Source organism: Armigeres subalbatus, chromosome 2 (genome assembly GCF_024139115.2).
Source record: "Armigeres subalbatus isolate Guangzhou_Male chromosome 2, GZ_Asu_2, whole genome shotgun sequence".
NCBI classification, from domain to species: Eukaryota; Metazoa; Arthropoda; class Insecta; order Diptera; family Culicidae; genus Armigeres; species Armigeres subalbatus.
The window spans coordinates 298,822,457-298,837,022 of NC_085140.1; the positions used below are offsets into that span (position 1 = coordinate 298,822,457).

The 14,566-nt window shown below is 41.4% G+C and overlaps 2 protein-coding genes and 1 long non-coding RNA gene across 4 annotated transcripts; 2 read left to right on the plus strand and 1 right to left on the minus strand.

The window, feature by feature from the left end:
• Positions 1–1,248: 1,248 nt before the first annotated feature.
• LOC134216598 (uncharacterized) lies at positions 1,249–3,285 on the plus strand. The gene is made up of 3 exons (XR_009980736.1): positions 1,249–1,481; positions 2,526–2,638; positions 3,112–3,285. It is a non-coding gene; the product is annotated as an uncharacterized LOC134216598 (long non-coding RNA).
• A 1,319-nt stretch (positions 3,286–4,604) lies between these two features.
• Positions 4,605–7,362, plus strand: LOC134212468 (minor histocompatibility antigen H13). Of its 2 annotated transcripts, XM_062690366.1 has the most exons (4): positions 4,605–5,095; positions 5,162–6,039; positions 6,166–6,277; positions 6,773–7,362. In XM_062690366.1, the coding sequence occupies exons 1-4, from the start codon at positions 4,892–4,894 to the stop codon at positions 6,818–6,820; spliced, it is 1,242 nt and encodes a 413-aa protein (XP_062546350.1). In that variant the 5' UTR covers positions 4,605–4,891; the 3' UTR covers positions 6,821–7,362. The 2 variants fall into 2 exon arrangements, with proteins under 2 accessions (XP_062546350.1, XP_062546351.1); XM_062690367.1 differs by having other exon boundaries at positions 4,606–5,095; positions 6,166–7,362.
• A 4,035-nt stretch (positions 7,363–11,397) lies between these two features.
• Positions 11,398–13,085, minus strand: LOC134216599 (thioredoxin-related transmembrane protein 2 homolog). The gene has a single exon (XM_062695465.1). The coding sequence runs from the start codon at positions 12,865–12,867 to the stop codon at positions 12,037–12,039; it is 831 nt and encodes a 276-aa protein (XP_062551449.1). The 5' UTR covers positions 12,868–13,085; the 3' UTR covers positions 11,398–12,036.
• Between the last annotated feature and the right edge of the window lie 1,481 nt (positions 13,086–14,566).

The window sequence follows — 14,566 nt, forward strand, 5'->3', positions numbered from 1 at the left end:
ATGTGCAAAAGAGAGTCTCTCTTTGGATCTATTCTCTTTCGATTATTACGAAACTATACAAAAGTTCACTTCGAATTTCTTGGCAGAAATTCAAAGACAATAGTTTTGTCTATCATGCTGAAGTGGAAATGTAGTAAAGCATGCAAAACTAGCCGAAATATTACCGAAAGAGAGCGTGATCAAAGAGAATCTCTCTTTTGCACATACGACCTATTCTCAAAGCAATCCAGAATTATCATTCGATAAATTTGAGTGTACGCCTAACAAATATTTTTCGTGCTTTTAATTTACTTCAAAATTGTTCTGAAAAAAAAAACAGATTTTCTGCAATTTTTCATCAATACCAAAGTGACGCTTCACAAAATAGCAACCCTGTTTAGAAATTTAGCAAACCAGTATGGTGCGCTAAATTTGGAGACTCACGGCTAATTTTGAGTTGCGTTCTTATTTTACATTCTCGTTTAGATACCTCCGGTGTAAAAGTGGGTCCCTATCAGGGGCCCGGAAATAGCGATAGGGACCCAGATGGGGACTCCCGTGGAGGTGCTCTTAATCGAAAAAAATATTTATTTGGTAGGCGTAGACGTGTACCTACATAATTGGTACCAATTAGATTTTCGTAAAAAGTTCCTGTTATTGGAACGAGAAAACTTACATTAGATCACAGAGAACAGACATGGAGGCTCGAACAAAATTTCTTGCAAAACATGTGTAAACAAACACACCGAACCTCAACGTCATCGACGTCGACATTGCAACTCACAATCTCATTTTGGCAACACGATGGCGCTGGTATGCTCTTGCATGCATAATGACACTACCCGGATAAAAATTTACAGTAACTTGTATGACATAACCCATTGAAATACAATAGATTGTGTGGCAAACAATACAAACTATTGTATGCTTATTGTAAAATGTTCACGGTTGTAAAAGATCTTTATTGTACGTACATTAAAATCACAATATATTTAAATGTTTCCGATATATTCTATTATATATTTATTGTTCCCTTATGTTTAGTATTGCTCATCCAAAAACTAAACAGTTTTAAAAAGTATTCGGTTTGGATGATCTGGAAATCCGTCTAATGTTATTGAATTAATATAATTTTGGAATATTTCATGGATTTACTATATTGATGAAATAACAATTGAAAACAATAAAATTACAATAGCTATGTTTGTTAAATAAATAAAATGTTATACCGGTTCTCAAGTATATATTTTCATATTGCAGGTCTTGTTGCAGGTCTAGAAATGTTTTGCAATAAAAATTTGATTTCAAAAAAATGAAAGGGAACAAAAACTTTTGCTTATAATTTTACTTGGAGAATGGCTGGATTCATTTGACCGTGTACAGTTTTGTTTATAATTAGTGAAGAGATGAAAATAATGAAACTGTATGGTGCAGAAAGTGTTTTTTTCATTGCAGTTTCTGCTGCTGGGAAAGCGGTAGATCACTATGGCTGCTGTACCGTGGTGAGTATCTAAAGTGTTGAAGCGCGTTACCCAAGTAACCACCAAGCATTAATTCATGCATGTAATCAATCACAGATCAGCATATTAAATGCTAATTGCATTAGATCGGTTTCACCGATGTAAAGATGCATTTATTCATCGCCTGTCAAGCAACGATACACTAGTTCAGCGTTACGAATGCACCGATGCATTACATATGTTTTATTTCAACATGTCAAAGTAATAAGGCATTAATTTGGTCGTAAAAGGGCCTTTTTCCACTTTAAGTCAACTTTAATGGCTGTATTATTTGCAAGTATATATAGCTCCATGGTTACTTGGGTAGAGCATCATTACTGGGCGCGAGTATTTTGATCACTCTCACTGTACTGTCATTTTAGATTAGTCACTCTTTTTCGCATCGGTCACTATTTTCGGTATTTTCGGTTATCATTTCGGTGGCTGCATTCCGTATCGGTGACGTTCGACGTTTGATAGTGCATCAAATAGTAGCGCTGTTATTTGGTCAATTTGGTCACCTGTCAGCTGCGCTACTGTTTTAGCAGCGCGTTTAGTATTATCAATTTCCCACCTTATCGGCCGCGACGATTTGAAATCGTCGCAAAGCAAATTGACGCCAAAATCGTCGCCAGCAGAAATGACCATAAGATCTGTCAAATCAACTGTGAACAAAATTTTGCAAACTCAATAATCACATTTATTCCCAAAATTGGGCCCGATTTTCATGCAGATTAACATGATTTACTAATAAAACTAACACAGTTTTAGAATAATGAAGTTGGCGACGATTTTGAAGGTGCTTAAAAAATGGTCGGCGCGTTTTGTTATCAAGGAAACAGTCAATAGCGACCGGTAAAGTGTTAAGTAATGATACTGCGCTGACAAACGGCTTATACTCACCACCGGTAATCGTAATCTTATACTACAAAAGTTCAATGTACATAATGAGCGCAGTGGTTCATCCCGAACAAAAAATAAATGAAAATTTTATCATCATAGTACCTGATGACATGCCTGGTAACATGTATCCTTGTTCCTTTACAGAAATGAAGCTTATGATAAATAAAATACTGCTGCTTGCTGGTCACTGATTGAAGATCGTTCAGTGGCTACCATTGGCCAATCTCACCAACGGGATATAATAAGAACTGATGCAGGTAATTTTTTCTTTTCTTCTCGACGTATTTTTTCTAATAAAACTGACATTCTTTTATAATTTACATTTTTCACAGGTTTATATCTATTCGGAACAAAGTTATTGTCGCGCTTATCTTTTTCTAGAGTGCTGCGGCGGTCTTACACTCGCAGGCTCGACTGCGAAGGTAAACGTCAAGATAGCCGCCGTGTTAAAAGATAGGCAGAATTTTCCCGCTCAAAACAAAACCACGTGCTTTTCGCGAAATGACAGCAGTGTTCGATTGTATTAGTGAGAGGCAACCGGAGTCACTAAGTACATGAAGAGTGTTTATCATGGCAAGTGCATACGGTGGGTGAGATTTTCATTGACTCTGTTGTGTTTAGTGACCGTTGCGATTACCTGAGAAGCAACCAGCAGGAAACCGCAGTAATCTATTTTATCTCGAGATGCATAATAGTACACTTTTTAAACCGATGTTGGATTTTTCTCCAGATACAGGCAACCCACTTAACTTTGGAAGTAGTGCGCTGGATTCGTCTAAAGATATGCTAAACAACCGGAGGAAAATAAAATGATATGTAAAACAATTAATTGTATTGTATTTTTATTGTAATATTGGAGTATAATGTATTCTAAATCCTGCTGTATTTCTATTGTAAAACAATAGAAGCAGTAATTGAAAACATTTAAAACACAATGTTTTCTATTGTTTTGTCGCTCGAAATCATCCCATTGAAGAACCGTAAAATCAATTGTTTTGCTCCGAATTTTGTATGGAAAATTTTCGATTTTTTTATTGTAAAGATACATAACAACCCCCCTTTTTAATTGTAAAAGTCCCATTTACCATTCATTTTATCGTGGAAAACCATTATTTCAAGACAAAATTTTCAAAACGACTTATCTGCTTTTGTAAACAAAGATTCAAACGACGATTTGACGAATCTGATAGCTCTCCCACGCAAACCAACACCATCAACAGGTAGCGGAAACCTTCACCTACCTATTGATAGTGTTAGTTCACGTGGGAGAGCTATCAGATTTGGCAAATCGTCGTTTGAATCTTTGTTTACAAAAGCAGATAAGTCGTTTTGAAAATTTTGTCTTGATTTCTCATGTGATTTTATTGTCAAAATTCCATTATATTCAATGGTAAAAATTATGTTTTAAATGGTGTTGTAACATTAAAATTTATGATATTTTAATGATATTTTTTATCCGGGTAGCGCACAGTGGCATTTTTTTATGACGCTAGCGCTGATTATGTACGGGATACCGGCGACATTCCAAAGTAACTTCAAAATGAACAGTAAAAAGTTATCACAACATGGCGAGTGGAACTTCAACGTCTGTTCTCTGTGGTTAGATGTCTTTCGCCATACAAACGTCAGGTGGTTAACTCATGCTGGCTATTTTTACATAAACGTTAGTGCCGGGATACGCCAGCGGCGGGTATACCTCGGGTATCCAGCTTTCCACGCTCACTGGCGTTTCTGGGTGAGGGGAAGGGAAAAAAGGCCTTTTCGCCAGTGAGTTTTCCTCCAGCTAGTGTCAAAAAGTACAGTGACTGATTGATTTTTACATACACACCGACAAGCCGCCATTACCGAGCGTGGAAAGCTGGATACCCGGCCTATAGGAAACCAACCACTGTATGTGATTCGTTTGCAAATAGCCCTGCTCGCAGAGCAAGATTACTTTTGACAGATGTTGAACCATTTTTGATATAATGTTTTGTTGGTCTTGCTGGGTAGCACCAGACATTCTTATGATCGGTGGACTTCATAATTTCGAACTGTCACTGTTTAATTTCTGATTTTTATTCGCGAATCGGACCAAATCCTAAAGAGAGACGTAGTCCTACGTCATAAAATCCCGGGAAAATGTCAAAGTCAATTAACTGTACCTTTCAAACTGAAGTACTTTGATTTTAGATCATATTCACCAGCCAGATTGACAGCTTTCATCCGCACTGTCATCGTTTTGTGTTATCTGGCAAATTTGGTTGACACGCAGTCAGAAAACGACGAACGACCAGCGGACGCGTATTCTTCGCTCGGTTCGAAAGTGCTGTGCGTTTCAGAAGTGCAAACAAATTATTCCCTTTCTCTGTGGCTGTGATTTTCCGCGTTGGAACGACTGAAACTATAACACGAAGACGGCAAATTGTGGCCATTCGAATCTTCGAACTGGGAAGGTTAGTTCCATTCGAGTCCTTGTTGTTTACTGCCTCCGTTCCGGATAGAGGTTTCAGTTTGCAAGACAGCCGAGAATGGCCGACGTCGTGGAGGAAATCGTCCAGCAGGTGCAGGAGAATCTCACCGAAAGCGCCAACGAGGCAGCTATCAATGGCACTGCCAAGGTGCCCTCAACTCCCGAGGGGATGGCCTTGGCGTACGGAACGTTGGTCGTGATGGCGATGCTGCCTATTTTCTTCGGTTCGATCCGATCTGTTAAGCACCATAAGGAACAGACGGTATGTGTTTTCCAAGAGGGGTGCGCTACAAGGGAGGGTTCTATACTGAAACTTTCTATTTTGTAGACCACATTTCTAAAGACTGGAGAAAAGCCCGACACAATGACCTCGAAGGACGCGATGATGTTCCCGATTATGGCTTCCTGTGCACTCTTCGGATTGTACATGTTCTTCAAGATCTTCTCCAAAGATAATATCAACTTCCTACTGACTGGTTATTTCTTCTTCCTTGGCGTGATGGCTTTGGCCCATTTGCTCAGCCCGGTGATCGGTTCTCTGATTCCGGCATCGATTCCGAAGATTCCTTACCACTTGTCTTTCAGTCAAGGGCCTACAGAGGGGGTCAAGGACGATAAGAAGTCTTATCTAATCGACTACAAGTTCACGACCCATGACATTGTGTGCTTCATCATCTCATTGATCATCGGAGTGTGGTATCTGCTGAAGAAACATTGGGTGGCCAACAATTTGCTTGGATTGGCATTCGCCGTCAATGGAGTGGAGCTGCTGCATTTGAACAACATCGTGACCGGATGCATCCTGCTGAGTGGACTTTTCGTATACGATATCTTTTGGGTCTTCGGAACAAATGTGATGGTCACGGTGGCAAAATCGTTCGAAGCTCCCATCAAGTTGGTGTTCCCACAGGATTTGATTTCAAACGGACTGGCTGCATCGAACTTTGCCGTGCTGGGACTGGGCGACATTGTCATTCCGGGCATCTTTATCGCCCTGCTGCTGCGATTCGATAACAGTCTTAAGCGAAAGAGCAATCTGTACTTCTACGCCACATTTACGGCGTACTTTTTCGGACTGTTGGCCACGATTTTCGTGATGCATGTATTCAAGCACGCTCAACCGGCGCTGCTCTACTTGGTTCCTGCATGTCTTGGCACTCCACTGCTGTTGGCTTTGTTGAAGGGCGACATCAAGAAGCTGTTTGCGTAAGTACTACAAGTTGAAAATTACAAGTATTAATTAATTTGATGATACAATTGAAGTTATTTTTCTACCCATGATAACCAAATTTCCGAAAATGTACCTACTTGACTAAACATATTAAATTACAGGTACGAGGACCATCCGGAGGAAAAACCTAAGGAAACCAAAAAATCTGAAAAGTCCTCCGGCGAGGAAACTACCAAGACGAAAAAGGAAACCAAGAAGAAGGAATCAAAAAAAGTAAAATAAGTTGTGAGCACGTGCGTGTTTTAATGTGTGGCGCAACAAAATATCGCTGTCTATCCAGTTCAAAGAGTACCTAACACGCATAAAAAAAATTAGAGGGAGATATTTAAACAGGAGCATCTCTCTGTTTTAACGTACTTTGTATAATGGCTTTGTTTTCGATAGCCTTAAAACGATCAGAGTCACGATCGATTAGAAGATCTACATGAATTTAATGAATTCACGCTTGGACATGAATCACTCTTATCATAGAATACGCATCGAGAAGATTTGCTAATACAGCAGCTAACCTATGCAACATTACCGAAGTCTTCTCGATATGTATTGAATACATTACCATCATTTGATTAACATTTCTAGCCAAAAGAATCGCTTAAACGCATCCATTCCGTTAATATCGAATAGTGTGTTAGTCTCAGTATTCCATTCGAAAAAAAAATCACTCATCAGGCCACGATGCATTTTGATTATGGATGTTACTCTTTTCAGACCAAGAATCAAACGGCTCAAGCTCAAGGTCTGATAACAAAGCGATGACGAAAAAACAAAACGAGAGAATCGCCCCCACTTAAACTTAACTGGATCACTGAAGGGGAAGAATCACTGAATTAAAAATACAACGCGTTCAATCAGCACAACCGCAGTGGTTTGTTTATGAAACTTGTTATCTCTTTATTTCGCCGAAAGAAAATAGTTCGAAATGACTTATTAATGATAGAGGAAGCGTACTATAGCTAAGAATGCTTGTTTTGCTTATGATTTTTTTTTCGTTTTAAGTTTTACCGACTGAAATTGTATTAGCAACAATGGATGTAGAATCAATTTTTACAAAGTGCAAAAAAAAAGGAAAATTTAATAAGTTTCTTCAAAGTAGACCGTATATCGGAATAGAATTGTGCAAGCAGTTTTTGCTTGGGAGGGACAATGTGCTGCAAAAAATTTAGGATATTTATAAATTTTAGTTTGACACCATATGAAAAATGTAATTTGAAGCCAGAAAAAAATACCGCGGCTAAGTAAAAAAACAAACGCAGACGAACATTCAATAAAAATCTATACCTTGATATGATAATCTGTAAGTAATGGTGATCTTCTATGGTCCTTATCGAAAGCCCTGTGAAGTGTGGATTTGTAATTCGATTTTATAAAAAATGCGGACGTTTGCCTTACAGATAGTTGAGTGTCTATGTTTAAAGGCAACTACTATGCAAAGGAATGTACTTCGGATGTTAAGCCGTTAGATCATAGTTTTTGACCTCTAGTTTAAGGATCTGTTCCGATTTTGACTTTTTTACTATTGAGGGTAATATTTTTATCCTGAAAACTTTTCTTGATTTTTTCAAAGTTTTTGAAACAAGTTATATAAAATCCAACCACTATTTTTTGTCCTGATGCTTTAAGGACACTCCTCACGGAATCCAAAATCTCGCGTTTTCAAAGGCACTGTACTCAATACTATGTCAATACTCAATACTATGGGACTATGTCCAAGGGATTGACGATCCCTCCCCAGGCCATCTGCAAGTTGTGGGGCTTGCCTAGGATGTGGTGGGGTTTGACAGTGGGCCCTGTTAAACCTCTATAAAAAGCTGCATGTATCCGCAAGTAGGCCCCACCAAAGCGACCGTGTGCCGCTCAAAGCACACAAGCCCAAGTCCTGGTGTTAGGTGGGACGCTAAACAGCCCTGACACGACGGCCCTCCGACGAGACAGGAGGTTTGCGCAGGCCCAATAAGCCGCCTGGAAAACCAATAATTACGAACAATATAAGAGATAATGCTACTCGATATAATCGGCAAAGACCTAAGCGACGAATAAAGGATCACGATTGGAAGCTTGGAACATGGAACTGCAAGTCGCTAGGCTTCGCAGGTTGCGACAGGATAATCTACGATGAATTACATTCCCGCAACTTTGATGTCGTAGCGCTGCAGGAAATCTGCTGGACAGGACAGAAAGTGTGGAAAAGCGGGCATTGAGCGGCTACCTTCTACCAAAGCTGTGGCACCACCAAATAGCTGGGAACCGGCTTCATAGTGCTGGGAAAGATGCGCCAACGCGTGATTGGGTGGCATCCAATCAACGCAAGAATGTGCAAGCTGAGGATAGAAGGCCGTTTCTTCAACTATAGCATCATCAACGTGCACTGCTCACACGAAGGGAGATCCGACGACGAGAAAGAAGCGTTCTATGCGCTGCTGGAGCAGACATACGATGGATGCCCACTGCGGGACGTCAAAATCGTCATAGGTGACATGAACGCTCAGGTAGGAAGGGAGGAAATGTATAGACCGGTCATCGGACCGGATAGTCTGCATACCGTATCGAACGACAACGGCCAACGATCCATAAACTTTGCAGCCTCCCGCGGAATGGTAGTCCGTAGCACTTTCTTCCCCGCAAGAATATCCACAAGGCCACATGGAAATCACCTAATCAAGTAACGAAAAACCAAATCGACCACGTTCTAATCGGAAATCACCTAATCAAGTAACGAAAACCAAATCGACCACGTTCTAATCGACGGTGAATTCTTCTCCGACATCGCGAACGTACGCACTACCCGCAGTGCGAATATTGAAACCGACCACTACCTCGTTGCAGTATGTCTGTGCTCAAAACTCTCGACGGTGATCAACACGCATCGGAGTCGTCCGCCGCGGCTGAACATTTTGCGCCTACAAAACGATAGACTAGCCCAAGACTACGCGCAGCAGCTGGAAGTGGCACTCCCAACGGAAGAGCAGCTAGGCGCATCTACTCTTGAAGATGAATTGAAGAAATATTCGATCTGCCATTGGAAGCACCGCAACCGCTGCACTAGGCATGATGGCTCCGGATCATAGAAACGACTGGTATGACGGCGAATGTGAGCTGTTAATTGAGGAGAAGTATGCAGCATGGGCGAGATTGCTGCTACACCACACGAGGGCGAACGAGGCACAATACAAACGGGCGCGGAACAGACAAAACTCGATTTTCCGGAGGAAAAAGCGCCAGCAGGAAGATCGAGAGGAACTGTACCGCGCTAATAACGCACGAAAGTTCTATGAGAAGTTGAACCGTTCACGTAAGGGCCACGTGCCACAGCCCGATATGTGTAGGGACATAAACGGGAACCTTCTTACAAACGAGCGTGAGGTGATCCAACGGTGGAGGCAGCACTACGAAGAGCACCTGAATGGCGATATGGCAGACAACGGTGGCGGTATGGTAATGAACCTAGGAGCACGCGCGCAGGACATGCGACTTCCGGCTCCGAATCTCCAGGAAATCCAGGAGGAGATCGGCCGGCTGAAAAACAACAAAGCCACTGGAGTTGACCAACTACCAGGAGAGCTGTTTAAACACGGTGGTGAAGCACTGGCTAGAGCGCTGAACTGGGTGATTACCAAGGTTTGGGAGGATGAGGTTCTGCCGCAGGAGTGGATGGAAGGTGTCGTGTGTCTCATCTACAAAAAAGGCGAAAAGCTGGTACTACAAGGCCGCCTACAAGGTACTCTCCCAAATTTCATCCCGCCGACTAACACCAATTGCAAGAGAGGTCGTGGGGCAGTACCAGGTGGGGTTTATGGGTGAACGCTCTACCACAGACCAGGTGTTCGCCATACGTCAGGTATTGCTGAAATGCCGCGAATACAACGTGCCCACACATCATCTATTTATCGACTTCAAAGCCGCATATGATACAATCGATCGGGACCAGCTATGGCAGCTAATGCACGAAAACGGATTTCCGGATAAACTGATACGGTTGATCAAGGCGATGTGCGTAGTTCGAGTTTCAGGGGCATTCTCGATTCCCTTCGAAACGCGTAGAGGGTTACGGCAAGGTGATGGTCTTTCGTGTCTGCTATTCAACATCGCTTTGGAGGGAGTAATACGAAGGGCAGGGATTGACACGAGTGGTACGATTTTCACGAAGTCCGTCCAGTTATTTGGTTTCGCCGACGACATTGATATCATGGCACGTAACTTTGAGAGGATGGAGGAAGCCTACATCAGACTGAAAAGCGAAGCTAAACGGATTGGACTAGTCACCAACACGTCGAAGACGAAATACATGATAGGAAGAGGTTCAAGAGAAGACAATGTGAGCCACCCACCGCGAGTTTGCATAGGTGGTGACGAAATCGAGGTGGTAGAAGAATTTGTGTACTTGGGCTCACTGGTGACTGCCGAAAATGATACCAGCAGAGAAATTCGGAGACGCATAGTGGCTGGAAATCGTACATACTTTGGACTCCGCAAGACGCTCCGATCGAATAGAGTTCGCCGCCGTACCAAACTGACGATCTACAAAACGCTCATTAGACCGGTAGTCCTCTACGGACACGAGACCTGGACGATGCTCGTGGAGGACCAACGCGCACTGGGAGTTTTCGAAAGGAAAGTGCTGTATACCATCTATGGTGGGGTGCAGATGGCGGACGGTACGTGGAAGAGGCGAATGAACCACGAGTTGCATCAGCTGTTGGGAGAACCATCCATCGTTCACACCGCGAAAATCGGAAGACTGCGGTGGGCCGGGCACGTAGCCAGAATGTCGGACAGTAATCCGGTGAAAATGGTTCTCGACAACGATCCGACGGGAACAAGAAGGCGAGGTGCACAGCGGGCAAGGTGGATCGATCAGGTTGAGGACGATTTGCGTGGTTGGCGAAGTGCAGCCATGGACCGAGCTGAATGGAGAAGACTTTTATGTGCAGCACAGGCCACTCCCGCCTTAGTCTGATAATAAATAAAAATATATGTGCTTTTATGTGACTCGTATGAGGTGAGGTGTTTCGATTCGTAAGAATTATCGATACCTCCCATTTAAATTACATGGTCGTCTAACGTGAGACGTGTCGAAATCGACAATTCTCGCTTAACTTTTCAAAAGGTCCTAAGTAACATTTAATTCATGAATTTATTTAAATAGTGCAGTCAACAGACCAATATGAAAGCTTTTGATTGCACTACTCAAATTAAATCATGAAAAAAATGTTACTTAGGACCTTTTGAAAAGTTAAGCGAGAATTCTTAAGTCATTCGAGACGTACATTAATGGTATAGGTTCCTAATTTTAATCACGCAAGGAACATGTGAAATGAATAAAAAAAAAATAACTGTTACTTGAATATCATTAAATTTATTGACTTTTGTTTTCTGACTTCTTCAAGATTCTCTACCCATGATGACTATTCAGCTCCTTAAAACTAAAACAAAACTAACATAAAAAACTTAATACAATAAACGATGGACTACCTTTTTATAAAATTTTCAAATCCGCGATTCTTCAATGACCAACAACACTGCTGACAACAAAATACATACGAAAATGACTATCATACTGCTTATCAGTTAGGATTGAAGCGGTTTTACGTTTCGATATCTTCACTCAATGCAATTAGCACTTCAAGCTGCTGGCGATTTCGCTCGAAGTTACATCACGATCGGAGAACGGCGTGTCTCTACTAAACCTAATGAAGTGATGACGCTGGACAGGGTTGTTTCTATCTTAGGCTAATGAATTTTTGGATTCGATTTCGATAACGCTGATAAACTACCTACTGTAGAGCAATAAAAAGGAAGATAGGAAAATAGTATGGGCAGATCCAGTGATAAATTAATGCTTTGTTTAGAATAGAATTAAATGCTTATTCAAATTGTTCACAGCAAACTTTTTGCTCAAAGATGGCCAACGAGCGATTTGGCCACAGTAATGAATAAATAAAAAAAGCACTTCTGGAAGAACCAACATTTCAAGTTTAGTTCTTTTTCTTCTGGCTGGCCGTAATTGCCTTGGCGCCCTTGATGGGATTCTCCTTGCACTCCTTGTAGAGGTTGTTCAAATCAAAGGCAGCTTTCACATTATCCGCGGAGAAAAAGAATTTAACCAACTTGCCCTTGGCGTCGGCATACGGCCGCCGAGCCACCTCCTTTCCATTCCGGAACAGCACAACCGATGGAAGCTGACGACTGAGGGAACTATCCGAGACGTGGTACTTCTTCCCCAGATTTGGAAATCTGCCGATATCTACCTTTCCGAACCGCAGGTTGGGCAAGTTATATTCCGATGACAATTCCGCGAAAATAGGAGCAAAATTAACGCAAGCCGGATTCCACACCGTGTAGAAAGTGACTATCCAGTTGACCCGCTTGTCCTTCTCCATTTCGTCTTCGAGGCCGTTTTCTAAACGGAAATAAGTGACATTTTCCGGTCCACTGTAGGTTGGTTCTGGCAGAATTAGCGCAACTAGAATGAACAACACCCCATAGATTAGCCCCAGACGGATGTCACTGTAGAACCACAATCCGAGATTTGCCAACTTTGTGTACATAAAACTGGACGTCAAATAATTTATCATAGTGACACTTCCGGTTTTCCTGGTCCGGATCATAACCACAATCAGCAGGAAGAATAGGATCTCCGTCTCGCGCCCATCCAGCTCGCATTGATCAGCCTGGTTGAACAGATATGTCCATAAATAGTTGCAAATCATGGGCGCTCGCTTGGCCACGATGTATGACAGGCTCATCAGAATGTTAACCCAGTAGTAGGGCTTCACCAGCAGGACCAGATCCTTCTTGAACGACATTATGAACCGAATCGCGCAAACTTTGCGTGGGCACCGTTTAAAAACTATTATTCAACACACACTAATTTGACCTAAATTAATGACTTCCCTTGCTCCAAGCACGTCGAGATCTACTCGCAATGTGAAAGAACGTCTCGTACACCTGCCCACAAAATGCTGCGACTAAAGCTGATGGTACTATGAAGTTTTTTACGGTCGATGATGGTAATGCATGGGTTGGGAGGGGTGGTAAGCAATCATCAGGTTAATGATGGCGGTGGGTGGTGGGAGGTTGTTGTTTTTGGAAGACTGACAAACCCAAAGGGATCTAAAATGGCATCGGCTCGTTCGTGCTCCCGGGATTTTTGACATTGTTTTTGTTTTTACTTATAGATTAATAATAGGCCTTTTCATGTGACACTGCCGAGACTGCACTTGTTTACAACCGCTGAACAGGCCCGCAAGTCCGAAGCTGTCAGTTTCATAGAAGAACTGTCAATTGACGATAAAACCAGCTGATTTTAAACGTCTCGTGAAAAGGCCTATACCTTAGAGGCGTAGCTAAGCAAATCCGTCTTCCGATTTGCCTTTTACCATAAGAAATACGTTCCACTTTATTCATTAATGTAACCAACAAATCTTGGGTACTTATAGGGCACTGCGCGGAAACATCTCTTTCTCTTTCGTTCCTCATAAACTTTGACGTGCTTTGACGTTTACTGGCCTTGTTGTTTTCTAATTTCTTTGAGGCGAGAAAGAACCAAAGTAGTCCGTGCAGTGCCCTATTCAAAAGGACGTATGTGATTTTGTAAACAAAGATTCAAACGTCGATTTGTTCAATCCGATGACACTCCCACGCAAACCAACAACAACATCGTGTCTACTCTTTGTTTATTTTCGGCTAGGAATTTTTTTTTGGAGTTGGTCATACGAAAATATGAATTTGTTGTATTCTTTATTTCATACTGGCGCAGTTTTTTATATATCAATAACAGCTGTGAATTTAGGGTTAGGGACAAAATTTCGAAAGTCAAAAGGTCGAAAGGACATAAGGTCGAAAGACAGAAAGTCGAAGGGACAAGTGGTCAAAAAGAACAGAATTTCAAAAAGGACAAAAGGTCGAAAGCACAAAACGTCTAACGGGACAAAATTTTGAAATTGACAAGAAACTGAAACGGTGAAAATAAATTTCGCACCAGAGTTCCCCTACACAGTTAGCAAAAATTCTACTCTTTTGTTTTACAATTTTAACAATTAAATAAAATTCATTCAATGAGTTCCACTAATAGATGGATGTTCGAGTTTTCTAAATGTCACTTCGATCAAATAAAAATTTCAATGCGTGCGTCTGCGTGGCTGCGGTGTGTACTATTTTGACAGATCGAAGTGACATTCATAAAACCTAGATATTCATGTATTGGCACTCATTGGATGAATTTTATTAAATTATTAAAAATAGTGAAAAATAAAAGAGCATGTTTTTGCCAATTTTGCCATATTTTTTATAGGTCAACTCTGTCTTGCGTAATACAATATTTATTCATCTCTTATCAAAAATCTTTTTTATCTCTATCAGAACTGTTAAGATATTCATAATATTGCTTTATAGTAATTACTCCTTCTTTGAAAATTGATCATTCTTCCACTTTGATTGATTAGATGAGTGCGTTATTTCTGCTTGAAGTTAAATGCATTTCATACATACTTTTGGAATACAACC